The following is a 17,114-nucleotide window of genomic DNA, read 5'->3' as shown; positions in this document are numbered from 1 at the left end:
CCCAGCCCATCCGAGGAAACACAGACTATTGTCCTTTACTGTGGCAATGACATTGTTTTGTTTTTGTAATCTGGTAGTGGCCTCCAGAGGCTATGGTCTTGTTTCCGTCATTCTCATGTCCTCATTGCCTTGTTCCATGTCTGCCCCAGATGTGATGGAAAAAAGTTATCCTTATGCCCAAACCAAAGCAGTTGTTGGGCAAGTGTCCCCAGAATGCAAGTGCTTTGTGTTTAACCACTCATCTAGTAGAGGGTTGTAACTGGATCTTGGTGTGGTGACAAGACCACACCTCACGTGTGTGCACTAGAGCTTTGCGGAAGGCCGTAGCATCACAGGGGTCAGTCTCAGACTCACAGGCCTGTGGACACGCAACCCCAACTCTTCCATACCAGTATTTCCAAGTAACACACAGGCAGTGCTGCACATCGTTTTCCAGCTTCTTTCGGTGACTTAATGGACTCTTAGCCTCAGAGTCGCGGAGTGGGGTTGTTCATTTCCATTTTCTCTCCCCCTTACCCTGCTTCGGAGTTGTTCTCCCATCACAGTCCCTTCTCCAATCTGGCTGAAGAAGGCCTGAGGAATTTACTGCTGACCCTTCCTTCCTCACCGCCTGGCTTTTGCTAATCATCTGTGCATGTCCTCATAAAAGGCGGGAGAACCTTCTTGGCTTCAGTGTTTGCTGATACCTGCCTCTGCCCTAGAGGCCGACTTTCTGGAACACCACTCCTTTTCAGTGCTCCCCAACCCAGTTTCTCTACAGTTGGTTCTCTTTCATCAGATGAAATGACAGATGATCTCTACCTCACCTGTTAGGTCCCTAAGCTCCAGTGTTGTGCCTTATCTGCTGCTACTTGGCCTTGCTCCCCACTGCATCCAGGGCATGTGACCCTCCTTGTTCCATTCGTGGTTTCAGAATAGAGCCCAGCCTTTCCTTCTGTAGGGCTCATGGGTGGACTTGACACGGAGCCATTTCAGGTCCACAGACCACTCTGAGCTGCCTCCCAGGGTATCTCCCACACACAGACCTTTATTTTAGAGAAGTGAACCTTTTGGGTTTTCTTAGCCTTACCCACCATTCAATATGTTACTTGTAAATCAGTAAATGTTTACTGAATTATAGCAAAACTCAAAACTTGGTTAAAACAACATTTGAAGGAGACACTGTTCCACAGTAGTTTTGAACACAAACCTGGGTTCAAATCCTGACTCTGACACTTACTAGTAATGTCATGTCGAGCAAATCACACAGCTCCTCAGGCTCCAGAGTCCTGCCTCTTGAGGTTGCTATGAGAATAAGAAAATGCACATAAAGTGCTTTGCAGGGCCTGATGTGTAGTAGACCGTCCTAAATGGTAATTGCTTGGATTGCTTTTAAAGTCTCCAGTGTTTGTATGATGTGTTAAGGATGCATGCTGGGAACCTCAGAGAACAACAAAAGATGTGCTGTGAGATTTTTCCGTACAATTTCTCAAGGCCACTGCAGTTTTTCAGAAATAGATTAAAACCTCCAAACCTAACCCCATACCTAGCATTATCTCCTTTGACTCCGATTGGACCCACTCCCCCCCACCCACCTAGGAAAAAAAAAACCAGTGTCAAACTCATAGCAAATGTTATCATCAAAAGGTTCATTGAAACCCAAGAGTGATTATGTGCTTTTCTTTACTGAGTAAATGGGTAGAATTCTCTTCACCAGCTTTTCCCTGATGAGTACACGCACACACACACATGCACATGCACATGCACACACACCCAGTATTCTTGGCAGAAGATCTTGAATTAACTTTTGTGTCCTAATATTTATGTTAATGGTTATGTTTATACTTGACTAAGAGTGATAGACTTGAGCTGTGGCAATTGTCACGGTGTCAAACCTCTGACAGACTCAGATGCTGAGGTCTTGACTTTCCCAGGCTGGAGGAGAGGTGAGGTGGACCGTTGCTGGTGGCGCTCATGGGGCCACGATGAGTGACCCAGGAGAAGGCAGCCAAGTCTTCTAGTCTCAGTGCTCCCTAAGGACATGACACAGCCATCATGTCTTCAATCACAGAAGTGGTCAGGCCATGACTACCAGTGGAGCTACATGACTGTAGCAAGCAGAAATGCTAAGAACATGCCAGAAGGGCTCATGAACTAGGCCATTATTTGATGGGTGAGGGAATAAGAGCTCTATCTATAGGAGCAGAATTTCTGTGAACAGATGGAGCATAGTACTAGGGCCAGCTCCAGCTCCAGCTCCTGAAGAGAAGGCTTGGAAATAGCTGGACAGTATGTCTGTTGTGTCACAGTAAGTGGTGGTTAGACAGATGGAGCACAAGTCAGGTGAGGGCCGGCAGACCAGACCGTGTTCCTGACCCCGCAGACCAGATCCAGGCAGGAAATGGGGGCAGTGTAGGGTGCTGTGACTCATGCTATGACTTGGGGTGGTCCAAGGCCTGACACCAAGAGCAAGACAGGAGGGGATAGTGTTCGAGGGTTCCAAAATGTTACTTTGCCTAAGCACTTTTTCTGAAGAAGGCATTTGAAGTGTTCACTTGGCAATGATTCTCTAAACCTTATACGTGTCGTTCATGCGCTCTGCTGTCTCCATGAAATATCTCCCAATAATAAAAGAAAGCATTTGGAGTTGTAACACTAGAAGAGAATTATAGAGGCTGTTTATCGTGTTTATAGGTACTCTTGTTACTGGGCAGGTGTGCTAGTAAGAACATCTTGTAGTCATCTGATTCTTTTCTCTAAATGTGTTAGGTCTTTCCTAAAGATTTATTATTTAAAATTTAAAAAATACTTTATGAATCACACACAGTATTCTAGAATGCCAAGGGGATTTTGTGCTTAAATTCCTGCCTGTTACCAAGATTCTAGCCTTGAGGATATTTAAAGAAATAAAGTTCATGTGAGTTTTAAAACTTACATTCAAAATAACCTGTTATAGTAGTTCTATATCTGTTAAAATATTTTTCAGAACTGTAGTTTAAAATCACTTTTAAAGATTTTATTTTTATTTATTTATTTGAGAGAGAGAGAGAGTATGAGAGAGAGCATGAGAGGGGAAATGTCAGAGGGAGAGGCAGGCTCCCCGCTGAGCAGGGAGCCCAATGCAGAACCCGATCCTGGGACTCCAGGATCATGACCTGAGCCGAAGGCAGTCATTCAACCAACTGAGCCACCCAGGTGCCCCTAAAATCATGTTTATCATTACCAAGAAGTATAGAGTTGCTTCACTATAAAAACACAATTCTCGGGCACCTGGGTGGCTCAGTGGGTTAAGCGGCTGCCTTCAGCTCAGGTCATGATCTCAGGGTCCTGGGATCGAGTCCCACATCGGGCTCTCTGCTCAGCGGGGAGCCTGCTTCCTCCTCTCTCTCTGCCTGCCTCTCTGCCTACTTGTGATCTCTGTCAAATAAATAAATAAAATCTTTAAAAAAAAAAAAAACACAGTTCTCTCATTATCTGGGTGTTAACTCTTAATTCTCTAGTATATATCCTTCTAGATATTTTTCTGCATGGATTTTTTTTCCAATTTATTTATTTTCAGAAAAACAGTATTCATTATTTTTTCACCACACCCAGTGCTCCATGCAAGCCGTGCCCTCTATAATACCCACCACCTGGTACCCCAACCTCCCACCCCCCCCGCCACTTCAAACCCCTCAGACTGTTTTTCAGAGTCCATAGTCTCTCATGGTTCACCTCCCCTTCCAATTTACCCAAAAGCACATACCCTCCCCAATGTCCATAACCCTACCCCCCTTCTCCCAACCCCCCTCCCCCCAGCAACCCACAGTTTGTTTCATGAGATTAAGAGTCACTTATGGTTTGTCTCCCTCCCTATCCCATCTTGGTTCATGGATTCTTCTCCTACCCACTTAAGCCCCCATGTTGCATCACCACTTCCTCATATCAGGGAGATCATATGATAGTTGTCTTTCTCCGCTTGACTTATTTCTCTGCATGGATTTTTTTTTTTACCCAAATGATATTATAGAGCAGTTTTAGGTTTATAATAAAATTGAGAAGAAGATATAGATTTTTCATTTGCCTCCCTATTCACATGAATAGCCTCTTCCATTATCAACCTCACTCACCAGCATGGTACCTTTTTTTTTTTTTTTAGAAAAAAGGACGAACCTACATTGACGTATCATAATCACCCAAAGTTCATAGTTTACCTTAAGATTCACTCTTGATGTAGTACATTCTGTGGGTTTGGACAAATGAGTAATGACATATCTGCATTATAATAGCACAGTGCCCTGAAAATCCTCTGTGCTCTGCCTATTCATCCCTGCCCCATGGCCTCTAGCAACCACTCAGCATTGTCCTGCCCCCATAGTTTTGCCTTTCCCAGAATGTCCTATAGCTGGAATCATACAGTCTGGAGCTTTCTCACATTGACTTCTTGTACTTCTTTCACTTTCACTTCTTTCACTCTGTGTGTCTTTTCGTGACTCCAGAGCTCATTTCTGTTTAGCACTGAATAGTGTCCATTTTTGGATGAACCACTGTTCATCCATTTACCTGCTGAAGGACATCTTCGTTACTTCGTAATATTCACATTTTGTAACCTACTTTAACGTTTTTAATCTCATCTAGAACTTAAGTCAGTATATAATTTCAAAAACAAAACAAAACAAAAACCCCTTTTCATATTTGATCCAAATCTGGGACCAAATGTCATATTTAGCTTCGGTGCTAGTTCGTCTAGACCAATCCTTTTTTCTTAAGACATTGGACGTGAAGAGACAAAGCCAAGCATCCTGCAGAAAGTGCTGCCTTTGGGATTTTTCTGGATGCTTCCCTGTGGTATTGTTCAGCATGTCGTTCTGTTCATTGTGTTGACTGTGAAGTGGAAGTGAAAGCTGCTGTTGTGCTAGATTCAGTTCAGCATCTGTAGTAAGAATACTTATGGATGCTGTTACGTGTTTTTGCCCTGTCCTGCATCAGTATAATGACAACCTGATCCCCCACACACACACCATGTGCATGTGGTTGTATTTGTCCCCTTGCTTCTGGGACGTCATAATCTGTGTGTCAGTGCATTGGTGTCATAAGAATGTCCAATTCTTATCTTTTTTTTTTTTTCAAATAATCTTTACACATAATGTGGGGCTTGAACTCCTGACCCTGAGATCAAGAGTCGGATTCTCTACTACGTCAACTAGGCATCTCAAATGTCCAATTTTTTATCCAACGATTTTCCTGCCGATTTTAGCATTCCCAAGTGATAACCTTTAACTAAAGAAAGAGTTAAATTAGGGATATGAAACTATATATTCTAAATCTGTAATTCCTTTTACATTTGTTAGCTGGTGTCTTCTGTGAAGTAGGGATTTCTCTCTCATGGTAGGACTCTTAGAGAACCCTGAGAAACAGTTTCCTTTAATTGCCAGTTTTCGAAATAAGGAGGCGTTCAGTAGCAACCTCAGATGAGATGTTGGAAGAATTTAAACATTTTTTTTTAAATGCTGTGGTCACTGCAAATGTGATTTCTTGTGTACTTCCTGTGTATTAGGCACTGTGCAAAAGGCTTTATGGAACCTAACTCTTATGACAATATATCGAGATTTTAGAGATAGAAATAGTGATCTTGCATGGCCAGATAATGTGATAGAGCTTCTCCTGGGAGAAGTAGCAAAACTGGGAGTCAGACCCAAGTTGGTCCCAGCCCAAAATCCATGCTTAATTCCTTCTCTCTCTGTCTTTGTTGTATTTTACTTAAAAGCCAAATTCTATTTGTAATCCTGTGTGGAATGTTTCCCAGTTCAGAAACAGTAGAAATGGAAATGATGCTTAGTAATTTTCATGAGGTCTCTTATCCCTCCCTTTTATATTTTGTTTTTAATATTTTTAACAGTGTGAAGAAAACACAAATCTTCAGGATACTACCCGCTACCTCAAACTTCCCTTTTCCAAGGGCATCCTTCTTGGAAATAATCACCAAGCCATTAAGGCCACAAAGGAGTCTTTTTGGATAACATCTTTCCTCTGTTCCACAAAACTCACACAAAATGGTAACGTATAATGCTGTTTTATTTGAAAGCCCTTGTACTTAATCACTCCTGTGAATTTTGGTAGACACGTTTAATAAACACCAGTGTTATATTTAAGAACTTTGCACTAGAAAAATTGTTGATCCTTCTGTTTGTGATCTCCAGTAAAATGGAAACCTTTGCGACCCAGTGGTCTGTTAATGCATCTAATTTAAAGATTTCAAAATCATCCCAGTATTGAAACCCAAGTGCACAATGCTTCAAAACCTAGCTGCTTTTTAAAAAGAGGAAGAGGGAGAGACAAAGAATACCACCATTTAATCTCTCTTGTTTTATAGCTCCATAACCAGTGCTAATTGTAGGCTTTGGAATAAGGCTGTTTTTCGTTTAATTAGCTGGATATTGCTTTTCTATTCTACCATACTTTTTATGTCAGTGATTGTTTACCAAGTTATGATTAATAAAATAAGCTCTTCTCCTTGGAAAATCAACATGAAAACATCATCTGTAATGAAGGAAGGAAATGAAATATTTTTTAATTCTTCATGGTTGCCATATAAGGCTTCTGGCTAGCGTTCTGAATGCCATATTAATAAGTCAGATTCATTATGTTGAGAATCACTTCATAATAAGGTATTGAATCTCATAAAGTGTTCCTGTGCCTAAACATCGGTAAGTGCGATTAGTTCTTTCTGCTCTCACAGAACAGCATTTGTAGAAGGAAACATATTTCTTCTCTTAGGACATGGCCTCAGAAAAGAAGTAAAATGTCACATTATAATATTGACCTCTTTTAAGCTACCTTTCAGTTTCTCTTGCAGTGCTGCTATATATATGTAGAACTTTGGCAAATGATCCTTTCACATTTCGTTGTTGGTTTGTTTCTCCCCTTCCAAAATTATTTTTGGAGAAATATTTTTCAAAATCAACTGTGTATTTTTAATACATTTGGTTGAAGGTAGCCATCACCAAGTTAAGAAACATCCAGAGTTTATCCGTATTCAGTGATGAATGATTTTACTTAAATAAAAACTTCACTGACGGAACTGGATATAGTTTATAAAGCCTTTACCACACCTCAGGTGTTATTTTTTATGGAGCCAATCATCCCTACAGAGATTATGAAGATAAGAAAATCAACCTGCTGTTGACTCCTTCAGACAGAAATTGTACTTATTCTGTGTGGATTGGTTGTATGTCTGTTACAGAGCCTAGGTTCACATTTAACCGATTGCCTCTGGTAGAATAATTTCAGGTTGTATTAGTTACCTCCTGCTGTAGGAATAATTACTGTAAACTTACTGGCTTAAAACAACAAACATGTATCATTGAGCAGTTTGGGAGTTTTCACTGAACTAAAATCAGGATGTCAGTGAACCTGCATTTGTCCTGAAAGCTCTAGGGAAGAACCCGTGGCTTTACGTAACTTTTTTAGCTTCCAACGGGGCCACCTGTGTTCCTTGGCTCACGGCCTCTCCTACGTCTTTGGAGAAGACGTAGGACGTGGTTATGACCATGTTCTGGTCTTAAGGATCTTTGTGATTACTTTGGGCTCACTAGCTATTCCATGAGAGTCGCCCCTGTTTTAAGACCTTTAACTTAATCACATCTGTGAAATCTCTTTTGTCGTAAAAGGTAAACATATTCACAGGTACCAGAGATTAGGACATCAACATCTATGGGGCCACTGTTCTGCCGACCACACAGATAATCCTAGCAATGGCTTATCTCCCATCAAAGTATTTGGCTGACTTAACCTTTTCTTGTTCTCAGGTTTAGGTTGGTAGACAGAATTGTGTACATAAAACAGAACCAAATCCTAAAAATTAGAAGTTGCTGCTTTGTAAAAGTGGAGAACATTTTCAGGTAGATATGGGTAAATAAACATATTAAGAAGTCATTATATTAAACATCTCACTATATGAAGGACAATGCTTGTCTCCTTTTTGGACACTGATAAGTGCTTTATTATCATTTGGGTTTGTTTAACCTTGTCAGTGTAACACAGCTGGGAATGAACGAGGCGATAAATACTGTGTTTCAAAGAGATGAGAAGGAGGAAGGAAGTCAGTTGATCTTTCTGGAATTTATATGCTAGACACACATTTCTGTGTAGAAGTAATCCAGTTCCAAATTGGAATTAAATTGCTTTGTATTCGTTTTACTCAAATTGGAAAATAGACAAATCCCATTTCCATTACAATTGGGCATTTAGCAAGTGATACGGTCTCTAGAAATAGTTTCTTACAGCAGATTTGCATTTCACGGTCCCTAAAGTGAGTCTCTGTACCCATTCTGTACTCCAGTATTGTTCAGGGCTAGCGTTCCAAGGCCGGAGTACCCTGCCGGACATCAGGGACAGCCAGATCAAGGAGATACTTTAAGCTTCTTGAAAGTAAGGATCAGAGAATAAATGGTTTTGCTTATTTGTTTTCTTCCTTGGGCTGTTAAACACAACTTTTAAAAGGGTTTAAAAACAGTGCTTAAATTTAGCCTGACAGTTAATTGTACAGTTGCTGACTTGCCCACATCCCCTTCTCCCCCAAATAATGGGTGGTTCATTCAGTCTCTTCCTGAGAGTGTGATTTAAAATTTAAAAAAAAAGTAGGGATTATGTCATCCATCTATTTTCTAGCTCTTGGTAGGTCAGACCTACAGTATACTCTTAAATGCTTGTTGAATGGAATGCTTAAAATTTGCATTTTCAGCAATAGGTCATAGCTTCTAATTTGCAACTTACCTATCTTCAGACAGCAAAATAGAGACCTAGGTGATGACAGTTCTGACTTAATTCTCAGCACTTTGTACACATGATTAATTACACCCAGAGGAACATATGGCTTTACTCTTCCTTTCCTCCATTATGAGCAGTCAAGAGATTCATCAGACTTTTCGCGGGAAAGGTCCACAGCCCCACCTCAATCTGATTGTCTGGACCACTGTCCTCTCTTCTTCAGCTCTCCTGATGACAGTGCTGTTCCTGGTTTCCCACCACTGCCTCTGGGGCTGCCACCTCCTTCGTCTGCACACACTCCTCACACTGGGCTAGTAGGCCCTGGACACCTTGCCCTGAGGGGCAGGAAAGAGAGGAGGGAGACTGAATGAAGGTGGAGGGGGAAGTGAGGAGTAAGTGGCAAGGGTCATGCACTGGGGAACTGTGAGAGAAGATGCCTGGGCAGGAAGGCATCCTGCGGTAGGATGCAGGAAGTAAGAAGTATGTGGGAGGGAGGCCGCAAGCAGACGGGAGAAGAATGTGGCACTCCCTCTGACGTGGCAGGTCTCCCTCTGTGGAAATACCTACTCTTCTACATGTAACCAGTCATTTTTAAAAAGGTTCCAATCCTACCTCCACGATGTCTGAGTTAGTCATGAATACTAAACACTTTCAGGTTTTTCTGCTATGGAAAATACCATAAATTTCTCTTTACAAGTCATTATTTTTCAAATTCCCTCATTTTTTCTAATTCTAAACCGTCCTCTTATCCCTGTTTGATATAGATAAATATTTCCTTTTAAGACTAAATTTCTCACTATTAAGTCCTTTGTGAAGTTTTTCTCTTGAATCTGGCTGAGGTGAAGATTGCTTCTCTCTCCTCTGAAGATTCTTACACTTTTTCTCATCTCTCTTCACTACAGCATCTTTCTTTTTCATCACAACTACTTCTTCCTCGATTTCGTATTTTTGTTTTCTTCAGATTTTCGTTACCATGTTGGTCTTTCTGTCTTTAAGCAAGTCCCATTGGGGTTTCTCCTAAAATGCTTTTAAGTGGAGTTCACACCATTAAGCCTGGGAGGGCCTTCTTGGCTTCTTTCTTGGTTGTTCTAGTCTTCCAGTCCCACTGAGCCCGGGAAGCCAGCTCCACCAGGTTCCCTTGCTCTGTGCGCTCCTGCACACACACAAGCCTTGTTGGTTCTTACCTGCTGTCATTGGCTCCAGACGCCACTGTCTCCCTGCTCCCTCTGGACACTAGTGAAGCTGGCCACTATGTTCAGGAGCCTTCCTAACTTTTGCCCAGAAAAGCCGAGGGAAGGATTTTTTCCCTCACCAGAAGAAGAGGTTCTCTGAGGACCCGGGTAGACTCAGGCCCACGTCTTGTCAGTTTCGGAAGGGAAGGAAATGGAAGACATGGGCCCTGCACCTGCCCAGAATCTGGGCTGGAAGATGACCATGATGTCCAGAAACTGGCCCTCTCAAGTCCTCGGGCTCACTAGATGACCCAGCAGTTGACCAGACTTGTCATCCTTGTGCAGGGGACCTTCTTGTCCTGCCAAGTTTGGGTCACATTGTCAAGAAGACCTCCATTGCCAGGTAGAATTGGTTGCTGGGCAGAGTGCTGAGTGCTGGGGGGCACAAGTATGGATAAAGCAGGTTTCTGACCCTCAAGAATCTCCCACTTTGGCAGAAAAGTATTCAACAAATATTTATCAACTGCTAGCTATCTGCCTGCTCCGTACCCATGCTGGGATACTTAACTCAGCATGTTGGCTTTTTCTTTCTTGGAGTTTACAATCTAGTAGGCACAAAGACAACTGAAATAGTGAGGTCAGCGCCACTGTGAGGAGAGAGCACGAAGCAGCGACAGTTAGCTCAGTCCAGAGGTTTCGGGAAAGAAGGGTTCCTGGACGAAGCAACAGCTAATCTGGGAACTGAAGGATAAGTAGTAGTTTGTAAATCAAGAGCACTGGGAAGAGAGAAATAATTAGAATACACTGTAATACAATAAATGCCGTCTTAGAGAGCTAGTCATGGTCTGGGGGAACCTGAAACTTGGATGACCAAGAGGGTTAGGCAACATGTACAGGACTCTAGCTTTTACCGCTGAAACACTTTCATGTGAGAGACAATTCTCTGCTAAGGTGATTAACCTTCTTTTTCTCGTTGGAAAGGTGATATGCTTGATCTCTTGAAATGGAGAACCCACCCAGACAAGATCACAGGCTGTCTCTCTAAAATAAAAGAAATCGATGGGTCAGAGATAGTAAAGGTATATGGTGTCTCGTTATCTCTCTCGGGAAATTCATGGAATAAAGAATATTTGGAGGGGAAGGGAAGATGATATTTTCTTTATTAATTTATTTCTTGATCTTACAGTTTCTGCAAGATACACTGGATACATTATTTGGAATTTTAGATGAAAATTCCCAAAAATATGGGTCTAAAGTATTTGATTCTTTGGTGAGTTTAAATTCACTTCAATTATATCCTAACAGTTTTGTCTCTTGGTCTTGACTTTCGTAAGGCTCTTTCTGAAATGTGCACTGAATAGCATAAGTCATTTAAAAAGAACCCTCCCCCACAAAAAAAAAAAAAAACCCATAATTTGCATTTGGTTTTATAAACCTCAAATTTCTTTTTAGGTTCACATAATAAATTTGCTGCAAGATAGCAAATTCCATCATTTTAAACCTGTAATGGACACTTATATTGAGAGTCACTTTGCTGGGGCACTTGCATACAGGTAAGGCCTTTATCTTGTAATTGGTTTAGAAGCAGTTCCTTTTGAGCCTTTCCACGCAGAACCAGCAATATAGGAAAATTTAAAAGGAAGCGTAGGAAGAAATGAACCACAACAACTGAAGTGTCTCTTGAGTCAGTCTCTTCCTTTCTCACACATCTTTTTTTAATGGCTGCAACTTACTTTGATTAAAAGGACCGGGAAAAAAAAAAAAACACCTAAATTTCTAAAAAGCCTAAAATTCTATTCCTAAAACTTAAACTATAAAATGTTTTCTTCTTGTCTCCATTTCATGTGGTATTCTTTCGTCTGAATGCCTAGTTATTTCAGCCTGGCTGCCAAGAACCCCATTTAACCACCACATTCCTTGCTTACTCTAGAAGTCTTTAAGAAAGAGACGTGAAAGGAAAACAGCCTTGGTCATCGTATCTTTTTAAATCCCTTCATTCATTTATCTGTTAATATTTACCGAGTTCCTACTGCCTGCCTAATGCATGCTGATTCATGTGCAGTCAAATGCTCTACCACTGAGCTATACCCCCTTGCTGATTCATGTGAAGCCATTAAGCAGGTCAGCTGTGGGCTTGACCCTTTGATAGGAGCTGCCATTTTCACAGCTCATCCCTTCCTGTTAGCTCAGATTCTGCAGGCAAGGCTAAAGTGAATGAATAATGACAAGCTGTAGCTCTTACCTGCCTCCCTGCAACCTAGTTGATACTTGCCAGAAGGTAACAGCGTCTCTCTTTCTCTGCTATGTATAACATCTTCCTGGTCTTTCACCCTGCTTAAATACAACGCTGGAATGTTCCCCAAAGTTCTTTCTCTCTGTTCTAACACTGCCATTGCTATTCTGGTATTTTTACCTTATACTTGAAGCACCAAGACCAAGTACAAGCACAATCATTTATTCCCAGAAGTGTGGTTAAAAAAAAAAGATGGAATCATGTTTTTGCCCTTTTCCCCCCATCATGTGATATATAAAAGATAAATAATCAAATAAGCATTTGATCCTGTTACGTTGGGTATTGCTTCTCAAAGCATGTGAAGATTGAATACTCCAACATTTCAATGAATGGCGTGTCATCATGATTTTTACAGAGAGTGAAATATAATATCAGGGATAGTTAGAAACATTGGCCTGACTCTGCCACTCAGCCTAACTTTTGGGGCCCTAGTAACATCTCACCACTTGTGACTGAAATTTTCAGTGGAAGCTGGAGAGGAAGGGTGTAATTTCTAACACTTTATGTTGGCCAGGAGAGCAGGATAATCATTCCTAACAAGACAGATAAGGCCTACGGAATCTTCTCAGGCTACGGGTGGTCAGAAACTCACTGACATTTATCTTCAAAATAACATTCCTGGCAGCACCTGCCTTGTACCACATCCATGCGTTCTTCCCTGACTGAGAGAAAAGAGGAACATTTTTTAAAATTGCTCTGTTTCCTAGAAACCAAGAACAGAACAAAGGTAAAGGTAGCAAGACTGCAGTCTTGAGAATTATTGGTGTTTTGTTTTTTTTTTTTTAATTCCAATTTTGTTCCTTATAAGAAAAAACAAAGTTGGCTGTTTTGGAAGTTCTCTTACTAAGGCACTCTGATGATAAGACTTGTTCTTCCCACAGGTCCAAGAATTGGCTCGATCAGTCCATGGGCATGTGATCTGGAGTAGGGAGTTGTTGCTTTATCCTTCCCCACACCCACTTTGGCCTCCAAATGAGTATTTCATCCAGCTGTTTACATGGTCACTGGGAAAGAAATCCCAATTATCAGTTATCCAAGATGGACCATGGCGGTCAGACTTCCAGGCCCTTTCTTGGCCAGAGTCCTTTTCTTTGGTGTTTGTGTTTATCCATTGGGAAGCTTTGCCAGGAACAGCAGGGTCAATGGGACATGGCCGTATCCAGGAGAATCTCAATGGGAGGAAGTATTTCTCTGTTCAGCTTCAGAGAGGGGTAGTGATGTTGGTGTGCACATTCCTAATATCATGAGATGAAGTGGTCTGACAGAATGCTGTGAGGATTGATGGGAAAAGAAGCTTCCTCGTGATAAAAATGTTGGATTTTTGGCTTTCAGCTGAGAGCTCGACCAAGTCCACCTTCTATCTCTCTTCCCCTGTGTTTCAGAGATCTCATCAAAGTTCTCAAGTGGTACGTGGACAGGATAACGGAAGCGGAACGGCAAGAGCACATCCAGGAGGTGTTGAAGGTACAGACACGCCGGTGATAGCAGATAATGTTATCAAACAGAGCTGTTGCGTGGTGATGCCTAACCTAATTGCTTTCCTCTACACAGACAGTAATTGGCGATGATATAGTACTGGCATTCCAATTCAAGGATGTTAATCAGTTTATGCTCCTCCAGAGCTGATGAAATTTGAAAGAAGCTTTGCCAGGCTCACCCACTGGAACTGCTTGGGATTGAATCCTTGTACCTCTGAGCTCCAGAACCCTTGGAGTGAAGTCTAGGGTTGGCAGGAGGGGAGGTCTTAGGACAGAAGACCACGGATGGGCAGTTCAGCTTGCAGTTTCCTGGCTCTTGCCTTCAACACCCTGACAGAGGCCGTTTGAGAACGATTTGTCTGACATTTTGAGAGAGAATAGGGGGGCTTGGAGACCTGAGGTTTTACTGGGAATCAGGGTTTAATGCTGCCCACATGTCTGGGCCCTTAATGCTCTGATGGAGATGCTAACACTCCACATGCAAATGTGTTCATGAGGAACGGAGGTTCTTAAAGGAATTGTCCAGTAGCAGGTCCGAGAGTCCTCTCATGTCCCGTCGTTGAGTGCCACTCCGTTTGATGTCAGTAGACAATACGATGACAGGTATGCACTTTGTAAAGCAAGTAGTTTCCTAATTATAAATTTATCACGTTGGTCTGATGGAAGGTAAAATGCTAAGTGGCAAGAGGACCTGCCAGCCAAGCACAGTAATTGTTGAGAAGCAGACAGGTATCTCTCTGTTAACTACATTTTATTTTATTTTATTTTATTTTTTTAAAGATTTTATTTATTTATTTGACAGAGAGAGATCACAAGTAGGCAGAGAGGCAGGCAGAGAGAGAGAGAGAGAGGAAGAAGCAGGCTCCCCGCCGAGCAGAAAGCCCGATGCGGGACTCGATCCCAGGACCCTGAGATCATGACCTGAGCCGAAGGCAGCAGCTTAACCTACTGAGCCACCCAGGCGCCCCTGTTAACTACATTTTAAAAACCACCTGATAATCGAAAGCATCTCAGGCTCCTACTTCTTGAGAATTAGAAAGAATTTTCGAATTAGCTATACATTTTCTCTCATTAGCATCAGAGAAAAATGGCACTTCCCCCACAAGTAAATTCTGTTCAAAAATCTCCTGTGGGTCTTAGTGTTTAAATCAATAATTTAAATTTCTGATGTTGTCCCATGGTTTTTATGCTGTGTCATTGTTAAATCCTCTCGGTTTCCTTTGAGACTAATTTTTTAAAACATTTAATTTTCAGGCACAAGAGTATATTTTTAAGTACATAGTGCAGTCTCGAAGGCTCTTTTCCCTCGCCACCGGTGGACAAAATGAAGAGGAATTTCGCTGCTGTATTCAGGAGCTCCTTATGTCTGTCCGTTTCTTCCTTTCTCAAGAAAGCAAAGGGTCGGGAGCCTTATCTCAATCACAGGTAATGTTTTTTCAGCTCTGCTTGGGAGAGCAAAAACGAGTCCAGTTTATTCGTGTTTACATAGCAGCAGGATGTTTTCTTCATGAGAAATCCATCTCTCTTGTTGATATATGGAGTGTGAGCAACTTTGCAGATTTTAAAAGGTCCCCTAGCTTCCGAGCAGCAGCAGAGCAGAAGTTAGGTTGCCTTTCCTCCAGCTGCTCTCACTGTTTGTGGGGAGACTGTGGGTCTGCAGCAGCCTGGATTTCAGTTCCCAAAACACACGCTGGTGTGTGGACACGGCGTCACCATCCGCCTTGAGGAAGGAAGTTTCCCGGAGCCGACTTGTTACCGTTGTTTACCCCAAGCCTTGCACCGCATTTTAATCTGTCAACTTGAGACTCATTGTATGGGACTTGGCTAAAGTGGCATTTTGTTTTATTTTATATATCTTGACCCTAAACGTCCTGGGAGTGATCTTACTTGACCAGTGCTGGGCCGCTGTTGCCAAATGCTATTACTTGGAGAAGCTCCACGGGTTTTGTTTAAGGACAGGGTTTATCCACTTTCCAAGTAGCATGGCCTTGAACGCATGCTGAGCAATCATTCTCAATACCTTACTCTACATTTTCTTAATCCTTCTGATACACTTTTAGTTCTAAAGACTTGGTTAAAAACCTGTCAGATGGAGAAGCAGCCTCTTTGCTGCCATCCCCTGGAGACTAGAGATTTATCATCACTGAGAATTAGCAGGGGAAATGGGAGATTAGAAGACAAAACTAACTAGATCCCTTGGAATAACATGATAACTTGGTGCCATTCAACATTTGGAAGACATTATGTTTAATGGGAAAAAACCAGAAATGTACCAACCCTCTAACGACAGTGCTGTGCTTTTTCTGACTTGTGGTGCCTGTTCTTGTTGATCTCTTCTTTACACACATGAACTAATTCTTACACATGGGCAAGGATACAGTACAGGCCCTTTTAATGACATTTTGGCCTCTGTTGCCAATGGCACAATCCCCACGCTTGAGGAACTTGCCAGATACCTCAAAGTCAACTTGCCCACTAGCCAAACACGACTTTCAGCAGTTGATACTTAAAAAAGATAATCCAACAAGCTAATCAAGTATTCCTTTAGATCAGAGGTCTCAGAAACTCACTACTTTTATGAAAGCTACTGTAGTTGAGATTTTTTATCTTAAACCTTTACTGGTTAATAGGGACAAAACTTTTTAAATTCACATCTGAAAAAATACTCTCTTTTAAGAGTAAGTTGAAGTCATGGTTTCTCAGTGACACGCCTTCCTAGGGACTCAAGAGGTCTTTTCCCTTCTATAAAGTTAGGGAAATAATCTTTTCCTTTGTTATGTTTCCACTGTGTCTTAGCAGTTGCCCTGAGATGACCCAGGCACACGTGATGTGATCATTTTCTTTTAGGCTGATGCTAAGAGAATTCATAGAAAATGACGAAGTGGTTAGTTTTCTTTATTAAGCAAAGAGGACATTGTCCTCCCTCTATGTTTTGGGAGAAAGGGGTATACTCTAGAGCTTTTTTTTATTCCAAGTTCCCTTTTGACCTCACACCTTCATGGCTCTCTTTTCGGAGAATGAAGGTGTTACTAATCTGATTGACCCTGCACATGACTTTTCTATTGCTGTATGACAAGTAACCAAGTGCTTAATGGCTTTAAATAACATCCACTTAGTTACAATTCTGTAGATAAGAAGGGTTAATAGGATTTTTTATTTACGGTCTCCAACAGCCAAAATCAAGGTGTTGGCCTCGATGGCTTCTTCGGAGATTCTGGGGAAGAATTTACTTTCAGAATCTTCCAAGTGTTCATAAGAATGAGATTCCTATTTCCTTGCTGCTTATCAGCAAGGGGTTGGAGGAGAGGAGGGGTGTTCTCAGCTCCTAGAGCCCATTCGCATTCCTTGGCATGTGGCCCCTCCATCCTCAAAACCAGCAACACTATGTCCAGACCTTCTCATGCTTCAGATCTCTCTGAATCCTCTCACCATGAGCTAGAGAAA

General features: G+C 41.8%; 1 protein-coding gene across 4 annotated transcripts in view; it reads left to right on the top strand.

Annotated features, from left to right (window-relative positions):
* The window catches only part of DOCK4 (dedicator of cytokinesis 4), a 430,453-nt gene that overhangs the window by 282,933 nt on the left and 130,406 nt on the right, over nt 1-17,114 (top strand). For all 4 annotated transcript variants that reach the window (XM_044246395.1, XM_044246396.1, XM_044246394.1 and 1 more), the window contains exons 17-22: nt 5,858-6,014; nt 10,881-10,978; nt 11,086-11,169; nt 11,352-11,452; nt 13,575-13,656; nt 14,925-15,095. In XM_044246395.1, coding sequence (XP_044102330.1) covers nt 5,858-6,014; nt 10,881-10,978; nt 11,086-11,169; nt 11,352-11,452; nt 13,575-13,656; nt 14,925-15,095 — 693 coding nt within the window. The remainder of the gene's footprint in view (nt 1-5,857; nt 6,015-10,880; nt 10,979-11,085; nt 11,170-11,351; nt 11,453-13,574; nt 13,657-14,924; nt 15,096-17,114) is intronic.

The sequence above is a fragment of the Neovison vison genome, chromosome 4, assembly GCF_020171115.1.
Source record: "Neovison vison isolate M4711 chromosome 4, ASM_NN_V1, whole genome shotgun sequence".
Classification (NCBI taxonomy): Eukaryota; Metazoa; Chordata; class Mammalia; order Carnivora; family Mustelidae; genus Neogale; species Neogale vison.
This window is presented reverse-complemented; position numbering and strand designations above follow the sequence as displayed.